Raw genomic sequence first — 16,161 nt, 5'->3', positions numbered from 1 at the left:
TTTGCTTCCCCCAGACATCTCCCACCAGCCTTAGTGATGGGACTTAAGTGAATAAGCCAGAAAAAAGATTTTCCAGCAATATTAGTGAATGGCCAACCCCTCTCATAGACTGTTAGATCTGGCAAGGACCTCAGAGTCCAACTCTCCCCACTTCTCTGTAATGGATGCAGAATTTGAGGCCCAGAGTCACCTGGTGGTTTGGCCACAGTCATGCTGGCAATTGACTGCAGAACTGGGCTTAGGTTTCAATTTCCAAGGCAGTGCTCTATCTACCCATGCTTACAAAATATGATGAATGCCTGCTGTGTGCATGGCATTGCGGTAAAGCTCCAAGAGGACCAGAAATGGTCCCTGACCTTGAGTTGCTACAGTTTGTTTGAGGAGATGGGTCAGACCTAAAAAATTGGTAACTAACAATAAAAAACGGTGGATACTAAATGCCAAGTAAAAGATTCAAGCAACTAATGAAGGAAAGACCATAGTAGCAAGAGTGAGTGTGGAAGAATTACTAGAAAGAGGGTGGGGACCTGGGGTCAGCTCTAAAGAAAGGCTAAGATTTGAATAAACCAAGGGGATTGGGAATGGGATTCTAGATAGAAGGAATGGTGTGAACAAAGACTGGGAGGTAGGAATCTATATAGCATTTTGAGGAGCAGTGAATGGATGAGTGTGACTCAATCAGATTTCTAGTTTCCATAGGAAATGAAAGGAGATAAGTTTGAAGAAGCGGACTGAAGGTTTTGAATGGCTCTATCGTGAAGGCAGTGGGCAGCCATTGAAGGCTGTTGAGCAGAAGATTGAAGCATACACTGTGTTCTAGAAGACTCATGCCAGGGGTGGGGGTGAGGACTGGAGAAGGGGTGACGGAGAGGAGGCCTCAACTGTGCTGTTACCAGGGCAGAGGACAGGAATGCATGAGATGGTGTATTTGATCCTTTCTATGCCTCTGTTCTTTCTTTCTCTTTCTTTCTTTCTTTCTTTTTTTTTTTTTTTTGAGACGGAGTCTCGCTCTGTGGCCCAGGCTGGAGTGCAGAGGCCGGATCTCAGCTCACTGCAAGCTCCGCCTCCCGGGTTTACACCATTCTCCTGCCTCGGCCTCCCGAGTAGCTGGGACTACAGGCGCCCGCCACCTCGCCCGGCTAGTTTTTTGTATTTTTTTTAGTAGAGACAGGGTTTCACCGTGTTAGCCAGGATGGTCTCGATCTCCTGACCTCGTGATCCACCCGTCTTGGCCTCCCAAAGTGCTGGGATTACAGGCTTGAGCCACCGCGCCCGGCTTTCTTTCTCTTTCTTATGCATACATTTGGCACTCACTAAAAGCTGGCCATGTTATTTATAAGTTCCTGGCCTGTATTAGTTCGTTCTCACACTGCTATAAGGACATACCTGAGACTGGGCAATTTGTAGAGGAAAGAGGTTTAAGGGACTCAGTTCAGAATGACTGGGGAGGCCTCACAATCACGGCAGAAGGCAAAGGAGGAGCAAAGGCACCTCTTACATGGTGGCAAGCAAGACAGTATGTGCAGGGGAACTGCCCTTTATAAAACCATTTGATCTCATGAGACTTATTCACTGTTACAAGAACAGCACGGGGAAAAAACCCACCCCCATAATTCAGTTACCTCCCACTGGGTCCCTCCCACAACACATGGGGATAATAGGAGCTATAATTCAAGATGAGATTTGGGTGAGGACACAGCCAAACCATATCACAGCCTTTCTAAGGGCTTCCTTTACATGCTCAGGACAGTCTTATTCAGAGTGATGGATTCAGGAAATCCTAATTGAGAGAGAAAAGTTTTTCAAACCTCTTGAATGTTTGGACTTTGTTTTCAGGTCTGACTGCTATGAAGGAGAAGGGATGGATTTGGAGTTGATAAAATGATACCTTCTTTATGAAATAGAAGTATCGAGTATCTGTTTTCTCACCCGAGTATAGTCCCACCATATACAGAAAGGTTTCTGATTGGCTTATAAGTTGAAAGAAGTTCAAGTCACTGGTGTTTGGTCTGTTTAAATCCAGAGTAATCCTTTTTCCTTTCCATCCTCCAAAAACCATGTTTCCAATTATGACAATTGCCATCCTTACCAGTGATTCCCTAAGTGCTAGGCACTGTGCTGGGTGCCTCATTTTCTTGTTGTTTTCAGGTTTTACAAGGTGAAGTGACTATATAGGGTCACACAGTTTGTAGGAGGAGTCACAGTTTGACTCCAAAGCCTCCTGCCTGTTCCCATCATCCCTGCCTGAGACTATGTCACGGTCTTAAAGACTACTCCTTCAAATGCATTTGGGTCTCCATTCCCAAGTTAAAAGTCATGTTTCTTAAAATGGGTGAGGATTTAAGTTCAGCTGATCCTCTCCTGATTCTTTATGAGTGCAGGATTCAAATAGCCAAAGAGAGGTCTGGCTTCATGTGTTTTAAATTAAAGGCCAATAGGCTGTGGTGCTGGCCCGATGAGTACTGCTGCAAACACTTCACAGCAGAGCTGGGCCTACATGGGAAGGCGTTCTCTTTTTTTTTTTTTTTTTTTTTGAGACGGAGTCTCGCTCTGTCGCCCAGGCTGGAGTGCAGTGGCCGGATCTCAGCTCACTGCAAGCTCCGCCTCCCGGGTTCCCGCCATTCTCCTGCCTCAGCCTCCCGAGTAGCTGGAACTACAGGCGCCGCCACCTCGCCCGGCTAGTTTTTTGTATTTTTAGTAGAGACGGGGTTTCACCATGTTAGCCAGGATGGTCTCAAACTCCTGACCTCGTGATCCGCCCGTCTCGGCCTCCCAAAGTGCTGGGATTACAGGCTTGAGCCACCGCGCGCGGCCGGCGGAAGGCGTTCTCTTGGCCATGGAGACCATGATGACCCAGCCCAGTGGAAAGATGATTCATCAAGCCCAGGCAGCTGGCAGGCAGGAAAAATACCGACTCGGGCTTTGGGTGGCTTCGTGGTCTCTCCAGGGACTGAGCAAGGCTGCCTTGTTGTTTCGGCAACTGCTGGATTAAATCCCAGTGATAGAGTTGTGGGCTCCTACGGTCACTGTCTGGAACTGCTCGTTACTGGCTCACACCTGCTCCTCAGTCAGCATCAGGGGTGCCACGCGTGCTAAATGGGACTGTCTTCTTTGCAGTTGTGAGTGAAAGATCAGAGGGTGGTTTTCTTCTTTTTTTTTTTTTTAATTGCTCCTAATCTCAGAACTGCCTCTTATTGTATCAGCTGCTGAAAAACCCAGTGTGTACAGTTGATTAATAATAATTTTCCTTTTTCTTGTTTTTTTTTTTTTTTAATTTTTTTTTTGAGACGGAGTCTCGCTCTGTCGCCCAGGCTGGAGTGCACTGGTGTGATCTCGACTCACTGCAAGCTCCACCTCCCGGGTTCACGCCATTCTCCTGCCTTAGCCTCCGGAGTAGCTGGGACTACAGGCACCCGATACCACACCTGAATAATTTTTTGTATTTTTCGTAGAGACGGGAGTTCACCGTGTTAGCCAGGATGGTCTTGATCTCCTGACCTCGTGATCCACCCGCCTTGGCTTCCCAAAGTGTTGGGATTACAGGTGTGAGCCACCGTGCCCGGCCTTTTTGATTATTTTTTACGCCAGCCAGGAGTGTGGGCTTACCAACTTCTTTACAGCCCAATGATAAACACAGGTGATGGGGTTCAGTATTGTTATTGGCCATCACAAATAGCTCTGGCTTTCCATTAACCTGAAAGGCAGCTACTTAGAATCCTGAGAGCTGGCTCAGGTCATGGGTGTCTCTGACATAAAACCCACTGGAATCTGATACTGTGATTTCTGATCAAAATACTCAGGATACTTAGCATTCTTTCAATCCAGCTGCGATCCACTTTTGCCTTCAGCTCCTATTCTGTTTTAAATTCGACTGGAAAGTTTTTGTTCAAGCTATTTAATGTAATTGAAGGGTAAACAGCATATAAAGCACTGAGCTTATATAAAGAAATACTTTCCCAGCCTCGGGTTTACTCTTCTCTGGTCTAGGAGGCTGGCTCAGCCAAGCCATAGTTCCCCCAGCCTCTCCCCACCACCCCAGGGCAGGTGCCAGTGAGGACTCAGGGTAACAATTTGGTTTACAATATTCCCAAGTCAAGGGGCCTAGTCCTGGGATCACTGCATTGAGGACGGCTAACAGCAGGGACACACAGGATACTTCTGGGTTTATGGTGAAACCCATCCTTGTTGGGGCATTGTCCATAACACCACGTAGTATTCCTTGTATAAGGCCCACATGGTGGATTTACTTTAGAATTTCATGTCAGGCTGTCCTTTGAAGAACTGAAGGAAGCCTATCATGTTTGCCAAAAGCCCAGGTTTGCAAAGACTCGAGAAAAGGGACTGTCTGCTCAGGTCACACAGTAACTGTTAAGTTTTATGGCTACACATTTATTCCTTCCTGTTCTTCACTCTGATTTATTTTACATTTCCATTTTAATAGCCATCTTTTAAGGGGCCGTGGTGGGGGATAAATAATTCCTTTTTTTTTTTTTTTTTGGAGAGTCACCATTATCCTCAGTCTCTCCAGGGGTCCTCCAGGGAGGTCTTGAACCTGTGGGGACCTTCCGGGATGCTGCCATGCTAAGTGCTGCTCTGCACAGGGAAGTCTGTTTCCTGGTGGGATCCAGATTTTTCAGACACTGGCACTGAGGGTGCAAGACTGTGGTCAGTGGCTGCTGCTTTACGTGGCAAGATTTGTCCTGAACCCCCAGGCTGGGCCCAGGGCTGCGTGACTACTTGGCCATCCTGGAATCCCTCCACACACTCTCTGCACTCTGTGTCACTCCAGCATAGGCATGTTCTCTTTCTGGGCTCCAAAGCCCCTGCCTGAACTCTCCTCCTTGTGGGTCTTTTTCCTTTATTGAGAGTCCTAGGTCCTACAGGTTTGTGAAGACACAATGGGGAGGGGAAAAAAGAGTGTATGAGTTTTTATGAGAAAGCTTAGGTTGGACTCCCAAAGCTGTTTCCACCTAACTCTGACTCAGCGGCTGTTTCTGGACCTCCCACCTGGAAACTCAGGGTGATAACATCTGCCTTGGAGAGTTCCTCTACCCTGAAGGGTAGAGGAGGCACCAGGTTGTGCTTTTATTGTATCATTGGCCAGCTCGGGGACCCTTACAGGCTGTCTCATTTGATCTAGTTCCTTGCTTAGGAGTCTGTATCCCAGAAGTTAGATCAACAAGGTCACAGGTGAGGGACTGGCAGAGCCAGCAGGACAAGCTGGGCCACTGCTGTTTGTCATCGTTTCCCATTACAGTGGAAATTTAGTCACGTCCTCAGTGAAGTGTCGGGCACTGCCCTGGGCACGTGAACAGAACGGCTGCCGCTGGGAGGCACGTCCGTCCTCAGTCCCGTGGCCCAACTGTTCTGATGACCTCCACGTGTGAGGTGTTGGTGGCTGGTTCAGAAACCACCTTGGAAGCAGGGCCGTGAGCCCGCATTCATTCCCCTTGCACTTGGTGCTGGGGTCACAGTGATAGCAGTTGTTTGGTGCCCTCTGTGCAGTGTGTGATTCGTGAGTGCCCTGGGGCCCAGCAGAGCGGGAGCGGGCCCGGGTTGGGTGGACGTGCCCTGCCTGCTGGTCCTGGCCATTGCTGGCATTTTTCCTTTCTCCGTGCAAGATACCCTAAGGAGGCTAGACTGCCCTTCTGTGCCTGGATGTTTCTGCTACAGCTGCTTTGAACTCTACGTCTATTGGAAACCTTTCCACTTAGTTGGTCCAGAGGCAGAGCTATGAAGTAACAGGCCGTGCAGGGCCTCGGCCTGGCTCTAGCCCTGATCCTCAGGTTACTTGCCTAACCGCCGCCGTAGGCCTCAATTTCCTCTGCTGAACATTCTGAACCTCCATGAATTAGCTGCCTGCCAGTTAGGGATTTTAAAATTTTACAATTTTCTTTGGACCACCTGGTACCCTCTCACCTAGGGGCAGAGTCCCAGCTTCCCCCTGTGGTGTTGGAGGCCTTTGTGTCCCAACCCTGCCTGTCCCACCAGCATCATTTCGCCCTGTTCCCTGTCGCCCACTCTGGGCCAGTGACATCACGCTGTGTGACACACCTAGGTCAGGACAAGGGGAGCCAGGGAGCAAATGCAAGCCTGGCCCAATGTGGGGTGTCTCCTCTGGCCATTCCTGGGATCCCAGTTCTTACTCACTGGGGTGCATGTACAGGTGGCGAAATTCAACTTGAGGCCAGGCCAAGTAAGGCTGTGTCAAACGCTCTCCAGGCCCTGGTGTCCGGGGGCTGTGTGTGCACCTCTTAGCCGTGTTGGACCCTGGAATTCGTTTTTCATCCTTAAGAAGGAAAACGTGGTTTTATTTTACTGTCTTAGCTTGATTCTTCTGGCTTCTTCAGGCTGCCCTCTGCTGGACAGTTCTGGCAACAGGGTGTGGAGCCTCCGCCTCTGATAATTCATTTTACTCCTGCACAAACCACTGGGAATCAGGAAAAGAGATGCTGATGGTCAGGTGATGGGATTTCTTCTCTGGTGCTACGCAGCGAGTTTCCTTTCCTGAGCATAGAGGACACCCTCAGGAGTGTTCAGCCTTTCTCAGGTCACCTGAAGTTGCCCAGCGTTCTTACTGACTTTTGTTTCTGGCATAAAAAAGGAGAAATCTAGCAGTGTCTGAGATATGCTCACGGTTCTGGGAAGGCCTTTCTGAAATTTGAGCTTATAATGCAGCAGTCAGGAGTGCAGTTGAATGCTAGCTCCCCCATTCCTGGTTATGTACCTCTTGGGGAAGTTGAGTGACTGTCTCATCCTGATTCACCTGGGACTGTCTCCGTTTAGCATAGAAACAGCCTGAGAACATCCTCAGTCCAGGCAAATTTAGACAGTGGGTCACCCTGTAAGTTGATTGACTTTTGGAGGCTTTAGTATCCTCAGCAGAGATACTGTTCCTTCTGAGGGTTATTCATGGGGTGTCATAGCATCCTACCTGTGGAGTCTAAGCAGGTGTGCCAGTTTTCTAGGGCTGCTGTAACAAAGTAACACAACCTTGGTGCCTTAAACAACAGAAATCTATTGTCTCATGGTCCTGGAGGCCAGAAATCTGAAATCAGAGTGTTACCAGGGCCATGCTGCCTCTGAGACCAGTAGGAAAATGCTTCCTTGCCTCCTCCTAGCTCCTGGTGGTTTCTGGCAATCTTTGGGCAATCCTTGGCTTGTAGACCCATCACCCCAATCCTCCATCTCCCCAGAGCGCCCTCCCTGTGTCTGTCTTCCCTCTGTACATGTTTGTCTCTGCATCCAAATTTCCCCCTTTTAAAGGACACCAGCCATACTCGGTTCGGGCCCACCTTCATAACCTAATTTTTAACTTGATTACCTCTCTGAAGTCCCCATCTCCAAATAAGGTCACGTCAGAGGCACTGGATATTAGGGCATCAACATATCTTTTTGAGGGGACACAGTTCAACCCCTAGCAGCAGGGCTAGCTTTGACTCTTACCGTTATTTGTATCACCAGTATTGCAATCCTCGAGAAACCAAGAAAGAACTAAGAAACAGATCCTGTGCCCCAGAGCCGATGGCACGAGGGGCTGGGTAGGGCAGCCTCCTTCATAAAGTGGGGGTTGACATTCAGTTCCTTGCCACCGTTTCAGTACAAAAGATCCAGGCACAGTCCTTCTGACCTCCGGGCTTTTGTTCTGTCTGCTGTAGATGGAGCAGGTGAGGAATGAGCTACTTCAGGAGAGAGCTGCGAGGCAAGACTTGGAGTGTGACAAGATTTCCCTGGAGAGGCAGGTGAGGGCAGCTGGCCTGGGAGCTGCCTCCCCCTCCATCGGCTAACCCTACCCCACTGCACTGGTTTGAACTAGAAGCCCTTGGAGGTCCCTCCTTTACTTGGCATCCCAAGACCTCTGGAGGGTAACAGTCCTTTTCCAGAGTTGTTTCTCCTGGTTATAGGAAATCTGCATGGAAGTTCAGCAGCTGGGGGAGGAGGAATTGCATGTATTATTTTTTAGATCCTAAATTCTAATATAAAGAGAATGAAAAAGAATCCATGTCATCAAACACATGAGTGGCTAAGAAAGCTTCATCGGGTCATTATTTCTTTTACATGATTTCTGTTCATGTTCTTCACTGCACATGACTGGCAAAGGAGCCTATTTCTCCTGTCCCCCTGTAGGTTTCTAGGGCAAGGCAAAGCCTGTTTGACATCCGGGAGTCTTAGGACATGGCAAAAATTTCATTCAGGCTTATGAGGGAGTGTGATAGAACCTCTTCTTCTGACCTGCAGCTGAGTTCAAGGGTTTTCCTTGGAAGCATCTCTGGGTTCCCCAGGTCTCCAGGCCACAGGCCCTGGTGCAGAAAGCAGCCCCATCACAGGCAGCGACCAAACACCAGGTTTTGCCCTGTGTTCTTCGCTGCTCTGCGTAGAGCGTGGCAGACACATAGCCCCTCATGGTCTCCCTATGTTCTTCCAGAACAAGGACTTAAAGAGCCGGATTATCCACCTGGAAGGTTCCTACAGGTCCAGCAAAGAGGGACTGGTCGTGCAGATGGAGGCCAGGATTGCAGAGCTGGAGGACCGCCTGGAGAGTGAGGAGAGGTGAGCCGGGCCCACTACAGTGCAGAGGCCCCAGTGGGCAGTGACCGTTCCATCGCAGTGTGCTCTCACATTTGGGATCTCGCCCGATCCTTGCAGCCTGTAAGGAAGGCAGAGCAACTACCACCTTACTTTTATAGATGAGAAAACAGAGACCCATCAAAATAAGTGACTTCAGTAAGGTAGCCTGGCTGGATACTCGTGTAGCTGGGTAAAAGCTTAGGACCCCCACTTCTCAGTCCATGGCGGTGCCACTGTACTTGCTGTCCCTTTTCCCGTAGTATAGACTGCCTCAGAAACGACCGAGTTTGAGCCACATTACAAGCCAGAAGGCTGACTCTGCCCTGGAGGCCAGGTGTATTTAAGCAGAGGCTGACTAGCCTCCAGTCAGAGATGGGGCAGGTCCGTCCCCAGTGGATGGGAGGGACATGGGATTAAGTGAGCACATTTCCTTTCCAACAACTCCATTCTCTGCAGCTAACTCTTGAATGGCAGCCCGAGGGCCAGCACCGGGTTGAACTTGAGCAGCCTTCCAGCTGTAGTTCTGACTCCCGGCCCCTCACCTTCCTAAAAGGAGCATGGTGTGCTGGCATTTGACGTTTTACATTATCTATTGTGTTAGCTGGGCTTCTGGGGAGTCAGGCCAGAACAGCCTGGAGTAGACCCAAGACATCTGCAGTTTGTGACTTCTTGCCTTACAAAGTAAAGCTCAGGAACTCCAGGCAGGCCTAGCCCCGGCTCAGCCCCTCGCTGACTCTGCAGCCTTGGGCTAGTACTCCCCTTCTCTGAACCCCGTTTCCTCACCTCTCTCACAAGCAGCTTCTTCTCCTGTGCAGTTGTGTTTCCCTGACCCTAAGCCTTGAGCTGACCAGGTACCCCTGTTTGGAGTTTCCCCTTCTCCACAGCCGGGCTGGGCTCCCTGCAGGGATGGGAGTGAAAGGGTTCTTGGTTCTGCTTCCTCCCTTCCAGGGATCGGGCCAACCTTCAGCTCAGCAACCGGCGGCTGGAGCGGAAAGTGAAGGAGCTGGTGATGCAGGTGGACGATGAGCACCTGTCACTGACCGATCAGAAGGACCAGGTAGGGAGCCTCTGTGTGCATTCGCTCGTAGATGAGATTGCACGTCTCAGGCTGGGGGAGCAAGGGAGGCCTCCCCGAGCAGCAGTGGAGTGTGAGTGGGCTGATTCCTCCCTTTCCACGCACCTAGTCACATCATAGAATGCGGGCTTCTCGCCTACGTAATTAGGAGATACCAGCAAATTCCACACCCTGAGTTTGGCTTTGAAAGAGTCACCTTGTCTTACCGCCTGCTCTCCATGTTTCCCAAGAGACTGGCTGCCCCATTGCCCATGTCCTGGTTGCCTGGGGAGATGGTGGCTGGACCTGGGGTGAGCTGAGTGCTGGGGCTGGGCCTTCAGCCGGCACTCAACCCACGCTCTGTCCCGGTGCAGCTGAGCTTGCGTTTGAAAGCCATGAAGCGGCAGGTGGAGGAGGCTGAGGAGGAAATCGACAGACTGGAAAGTTCTAAAAAGAAGCTGCAGAGGGAGCTGGAGGAGCAGATGGACATGAATGAGCATCTGCAGGGGCAACTCAACTCCATGAAGAAGGACTTAAGGTGGGCAGGTGTGGAGGCCAAAAAGGGCCCGATAATCTCCCCACAGTTGAACCAGGCTCTGCCTTCAGAGCATTCTCTCTCCTGTTGTCTCAAGCCAGCTCCTCATTGTTGCTTTTGGGGTTATCTTATCCTAGAAGTGGAGGTGGTTCTGTCCACTCCAGTCACCCTACACGGGCAGTAGGGTCTCATGCGTGTCATTCTTATACCAATGCCCCGATGCCAGCTGGGCAGATACCATCCCTGTTGATCAGAAGGGGAAACAGAGGCTTAAGGCAAGTAAGACTAGCTCACACCATCATGGAGGGGCAGTTCCTGGGTCAGCCTGGGCTTTTGTCTGACTTAGGGAGAAATAAGGTAAAGTTCTGATTTGTGTCCTTATGAGGACTAGGATTCCCTAAGCCTGGTTTCCAGGAGAGAGCAGCTCTCTGAAGCTTGTCTGCTGTGGTCCTGAGGATGGGGGCGTGGAGTGGAGGGTTGGGGACTGTGTGGGTTGCTTTTTCTGCTCCAGGGTCTCTCCCCGGGCTATGAGGTAAGATTCATGAGATTAGGTTCTTGCTAATCCATAGAGCTGAGCTTTTCTTGGAGGCTGACTGTGACACGGGGCTCTGTGCTGGCTGCCCAGGTAGTTCTCATCAATGGACAGAAGGCTCCAGCCCATTGAAAATCCTGTAAAACGGGGCCTATCAGGTCACTGGCCCCAAGGTTGGCATTAGGGTGCAGCATTTAAGAGGGCACCAAAAATCTTAGATAACATTTTAATGCAATATTCAAAAGATAATGCATGCCATCCATGGTGAACAGGATACCAAAATTTTAAATTAAGACAAGATCAATAATGACAGCCTGGGGAAATCAACAATACTGATCCTGTCCCAGCCTGGCCCACCCCATCAAGATGGGCTTTCCATACTGAAATAGGGGCAGTGGATTCCCTGTGGCTGAAGGGAACATCACCTGTTAAGTTCATGTGTTTCTTTTCTATGCCACTCAGTGGGATGCAGGGACAGCAACCCAAAACCCTTCCTTTATCTTCAAATTAGTGATGGGCCCCGGCCCAGGGCCAGGAAACATGCCCCTTGTTGTTTCAGCAGACTGAAGAAGCTGCCAAATAAAGTGCTGGATGACATGGATGACGACGATGACCTCAGCACGGACGGGGGAAGCCTCTACGAGGCGCCCCTGAGCTACACCTTCTCCAAGGACAGCACCACCGGCAGCCAGATCTGAGGGCTGTGGAAGTGCCTGTCATCCCTGCAGGAGCTGCAGCCACCCAAAGCAGGAGGCAGGGAGGGGAGCATCCGTCTGCCACCGAGACCATCGCCGCCTCTTTGCACAGCGTGCCAGCTCCTCAGTGTTACGTTCCTCGCCAGGGTCTCTCAGTGGGTCTTTGACAGGAAGCTTTTGCAGTTTAAAATGTTGGGATGCCTGAGAAACAGGAGCCACCACCCCCTCGGGTGTTGTGAGAGATACACTTTGGTAGGCTGAGGCCCCTGTTCCACAGTCACTATTTGCATTGCTGTCCCTGCCCCCATCCTAACTCCCCCTGCCAAGACAAAGGGTCCAGAAGGCTAGGACTTATTTAATAGCACCGTGCAGGGAGGAAACGATGTATAGCTTGTACATATTTTAAAGCAGACCGTCTCACAGACTGCTGCTGTTGCATTTGGAATGTGATGGAGGCTTGGTAGAGTGGCTGGTTTGTAAAGTTCACACACCTATATTGAGTATTTTTTTTTTTTTTGAGATGGAGTTTCACTCTTGCTGCCCAGGCTGGAGTGCAATGGTGCAACCTCGGCTCACTGCAACCTCTTCCTCCCTGGTTCAAGTGATTTTGCTGCCTCAGCCTCCCAAGTAGCTGGGATTACAGGTGCCCGTCACCACTCCTGGCTAATTTTTTGTATTTAGTAGAGACGGGATTTCACCCTGTTGGTCAGGCTGGTCTCAAACTGCTGACCTCAGGTGATCCACCTGCCTCAGTCTCCCAAAGTGCTGGGATTACAGGCATGAGCCACCATGCCCAGCCATTGAGTATTCTTTTTTAAAATATGAAGCTATTAGATTTTATATATTGAGGAGCAGAGGTGAGAGAGAGAGAGAAAGTCAAATAAAGACCACTTTGGAAATGAAGGTTGTAAAAAAAGAATTGTAGTGGTCACGGATAGCTAAGACTGAGCATAGCAGTTCACATGGTCTGGGTAAACGAGCCACTGGCACAGGGGAAAGCCAGAAGGTTGCTTGTGTCTGTGACTGCAGCTACGGCCTTGTTTGCTTATTTTATCTAGAATTCTGTTACAATTTCTGAACCGTTCTGAGACCTGTTCCCAATCACTGATTGCAATTTCTTTTACACAGGTTGGACAGGGAGACTTGTAGGTAAGGCTTTAAACAAATGAGGCCATTTTGGGAAGGATGGGGCCATGTGGTCATGTCTTACTGGTCCTTTCCTCGTTCCTCCCACAGCAAGCTTTTGGGATCGGGGGAATAGGAGGGTATGGGGGAAAGGTTCATAGACTTAGGTATGAGAATGAGGTGGGAGGTGTCCGGTAAGGTCATGGGGGAAGGGAGAGGAGAGAGGAGATAGGCAGGTGTGTGGGGGGGGCCTAGTGTGAGAAGGAAGACAGAGAAGTTCTTGAAAGCTGGGGGATGTGTGGGCAAGAGGTGGATTGAGCAGGATCTCAGGTTTATGTCGAGGAAGGGAGGAAAGAAACAGAAGTCAGGCAGAGGTGTGTCTGTGCAAACTGGAGAACTCCTTCCAGTTTCCTGGGAGAAAAAGACATTGCCAGCAGCAGGCTTGCAGGGAGTTGTTGAGGTGTGCGGGCAAGGCCACATGGCTGGAGAGGAATTTCAGGGAGCGCGGCATCGGGAGGATGCTAGACATCTGGGGACTCCCTCCTGGCCTTCCTGTGTCACTTCACAGTGTGACACTCTCCGGGCATACGCACAGGCCTGGCCCAATCACAGCTGGGCTTCTACAGGTCAGAGTATGGGACAGGATGTGGCCAGGGAGAGGACCCTGTGAGTTGGTGACATATATGGGACAGAGGTGGTAGTGTTCAGCTGCTTCAGCAGTGTCCGCAACCATCCCAATAGGTGGGAGGCCTGTGGGCCAGAGAACTCCATGACAGTTGCCGTGGGGTCTCACCTGCGCCAGGTCAGAGCCCCCCCGACAGGATTCAGAGTGGTCAGCCCAGTTTAAGAGTGGGAGTCTGGAGCCAGAGAACCAAGCCCCTTCCACGTCTACAGGGTCACCGTCATCCTCACCACAGCCGGGGGTGATTCTCGTCTCTGCTTGCTTGTGTGGGGTGTGGACAATTCCTCCCTTTAGTCATTCACTCATTTAGCAAATATTTATTGGGCATTGATGATATGTCAGGCACAGTCCTTGGCACAGAGAATACAGCAGTGAATTAAACAGGTACAAATTCCCTCCCTCCTGGAGCTCAGTGTCGGGAAAGCGGGTGGTAGATGACAATCAAGCAAATCGACATGGAGGTCGAGCACCTCTGTACTCAAGCCCTCTGTCTGTCTGTCTTCCTGAGGACGCGACAAGCCTGGTCCCCTAGAGCCCACTTTGACCCTTGATATGTTCATAATTTCCCTGCTGCTTCCGCCATCGTTAGACATCTGCGAATAAGCCTGCCTAGAGAAGCCTCAGCCCACTCATACCTAGAGACGGAGCTGGGGAAGGTCAGCACGCCCAAGAACTTTGGGAGCGTGTGTCTGTTTCGGTTTGTGAGAAAGTGGCTGCCCCTCATTCTGGTCAGTTCTTTCCAGTAGCCATGGGGCTGGCTACAAGAAGCAAAACGGCCCGTGCAAAGAGAACAGAGGTCACTTTTCAAAACACTTGCATCATTACCCTAAAAATAGGCTGTTATACATTTTGACAATTGTGCTATCCTACACTCTGAGGGAGCTGGCAACGCATGCGGTGTAGTGGAGTGGGAAGAGTTAAGAGACTGGAAGTTAAGACATGGGTTTTCAAGTCCCAGCTCATCTCACCCCAGGGACCTTGCCAGTGTGCTCACTCTCAGAGCCATGGATTGCCTGGAACAAAGCGAACATTAGGGCCCACGGTCCTTTCCAGGTATAACATGCTATCGTTCTTTAATTTTATTATATATACATACTTTTTTTTCTGTTTTTTTTGTTTGTTTGTTTGTTTTGCTTCAAGAACTAACCCTGATCAAGAGTATTTTCTTTAGCTAGCTTAAAAAGAAAACATATATTTTATGTAAAAACACCTACATGGCCAAATGCAATACTGAAGAGACAATCATCCTGTATCTTTTGTGGTTTTTCCTGCTTTGGAGTGGTGTTCTACAATGCCAGGTGGCTTATTCCGTTGGGTTTCTGCTTTGGGGTATGGTTTGGTTGCTTTGGGTTGTCATGGGAAAGAGACATTCTCCTTGCAGCTACCTCCATGTAAGTGAATTCCTGGATAAAGCGAGATTTCCTTTCAATAAACACTGTCACCCAATGGGAATTTTGACTCTCCTGTGATTGTGACTTACTTGTTTTCTCCAGAGCTTGGCTCTGTGTCCTCTAAGAAACTGCCAAGGTGAGTGGCTGGGAGCTACTGAGGGAAGTGGAACTTGGAGGCCTTCCAGTCCTGGACCGGTTTCTGAAACAGAAGGGTGGGGACTGGTCAGTGGTGAATGCGGAGGGAATTAATGGTCCTGGATTCTTGTGATGTTCTGAGAAATCCAAACTGCCTGTTCCAGAAAATGGCAAGAGAGGGAGCATGTTCAATGTTAATTACAGAATAAACAGGAGCCTCCTGTGTACCCCTTTTTCTAAATTGGAGGTCTTCTGCATCATAGTTGGCACATAATCTCTCTTGATCTCACACCAGGCCCATAGCAGGCACCACAGTCTCTGTTTTACAGAAAGCAAAGCAGCTTCCCCATGGAAGGGGGCCGATGATGATCATTGTCATCAGATCTGTCTATTCTTTGCCCTTTCCCCCGGAGGGTGACCCGTATAGGCCCTGGATTCCCTGATGGCCCCTCTGGTTGGGTTCAGCCAGTGGGAGCAGGTGGAATTCTGGGTATGTCTCCATCACTCCCTGCTGCGTGTGGCATTTTCAGGTGGGCTCCCCTGGGACTTGGGTGAACTTCTTCAGCCTCTAGTTCTAAGTGGGGGGGAGGGGTGGTGTGGCTTTCTCTTGCTGTTCCTCTCGGTCCCTGCCCTGGTGCGTTCCTGCCACACTGCCCACTCACCAGAGCAGCCCTTCATTGAGCCACCGCAGCTCACTGCTGTGTCCTGTCCAGAGCTCTGTACACAACCGCCTCTGCCTCTGGGTCAATGTAGACGACCTATCCCTCCAGCTCTCTGGCAGCACTGATTCTCTTCATTCTAATTGGAAGGGGTAACCTAATGTAAATGAGATTTTCTAATTTTAGTAAGTGCAAAGCCTTTGTATAGATCGTTTCCTTTTTTTTTTTTTTTTTTTGTAAAAAGTCAGGTATATTGGTATATTGAGGTACATAATTTTCTAATTTGTAGTAACAGTCACCCTTTTTAGCATTATTTGCTTTTGTATTTAGGCCTCTGTATTTGGCCCTTCTACCGATGTCCTCTTGGTGGGAATGAGATTCTGAGTGGATACCTTTCCCTCAGGTCCTCGGGAAGAATGTGACGCAGAAGGCCCAGAGCCAAAGGAAAAACGTTCCCCCAGGCCGGCGGTTCATTTCCTTCACATTCTCAGCATTCCTCCTCTGAGCTTGTGGATAGTTACTGGTAGCCTGTCTTTGTTGGAAGACTGTCATTAGCCAGAAATGTTTCTGTTGTAAATCTTCAAATGATTGGGGAGAAATGACTTGACAGCAGGTTCCTCTCAGGGGCGTGACAGCCCCAAATTCAGACATTCTAGGCTTTGCAGAGGGGATCCACATGCCTTGGTCCTGCCATCAGACCTGCCGAATACATAGGGCTAAAGATTGTCACTGACTTTCACGGGCATGACTGAGACCCAGCCTGTCTCCATCAACAAAGAAAGGCT

At 49.8% G+C, this 16,161-nt stretch overlaps 1 protein-coding gene across 5 annotated transcripts in view; it reads left to right on the top strand.

Annotated features, from left to right (window-relative positions):
• CGNL1 (cingulin like 1) overlaps positions 1-14,649 on the top strand; it is a 184,353-nt gene extending 169,704 nt beyond the window's left edge. For 2 of the 5 annotated variants that reach the window (XM_033189985.1, XM_033189980.1), the window contains 5 exons: positions 7,659-7,742; positions 8,426-8,550; positions 9,517-9,625; positions 9,997-10,160; positions 11,249-11,982. In XM_033189985.1, the coding sequence (XP_033045876.1) occupies positions 7,659-7,742; positions 8,426-8,550; positions 9,517-9,625; positions 9,997-10,160; positions 11,249-11,387 (621 nt within the window). In that variant the 3' untranslated portion in view covers positions 11,388-11,982. Of the gene's footprint in view, positions 1-7,658; positions 7,743-8,425; positions 8,551-9,516; positions 9,626-9,996; positions 10,161-11,248 lie in introns of all 5 variants that reach the window. The other 3 variants (XM_033189982.1, XM_033189984.1, XM_033189981.1) reach the window with 3 other exon arrangements.
• Positions 14,650-16,161: the final 1,512 nt, after the last annotated feature.

This window comes from Trachypithecus francoisi, unplaced genomic scaffold, assembly GCF_009764315.1.
Source record: "Trachypithecus francoisi isolate TF-2019V2 unplaced genomic scaffold, Tfra_2.0 Lachesis_group3, whole genome shotgun sequence".
Classification (NCBI taxonomy): Eukaryota; Metazoa; Chordata; class Mammalia; order Primates; family Cercopithecidae; genus Trachypithecus; species Trachypithecus francoisi.
The sequence above is the reverse complement of the archived record's forward strand: the minus strand, read 5'-3'. Positions and strand labels throughout refer to the sequence as shown.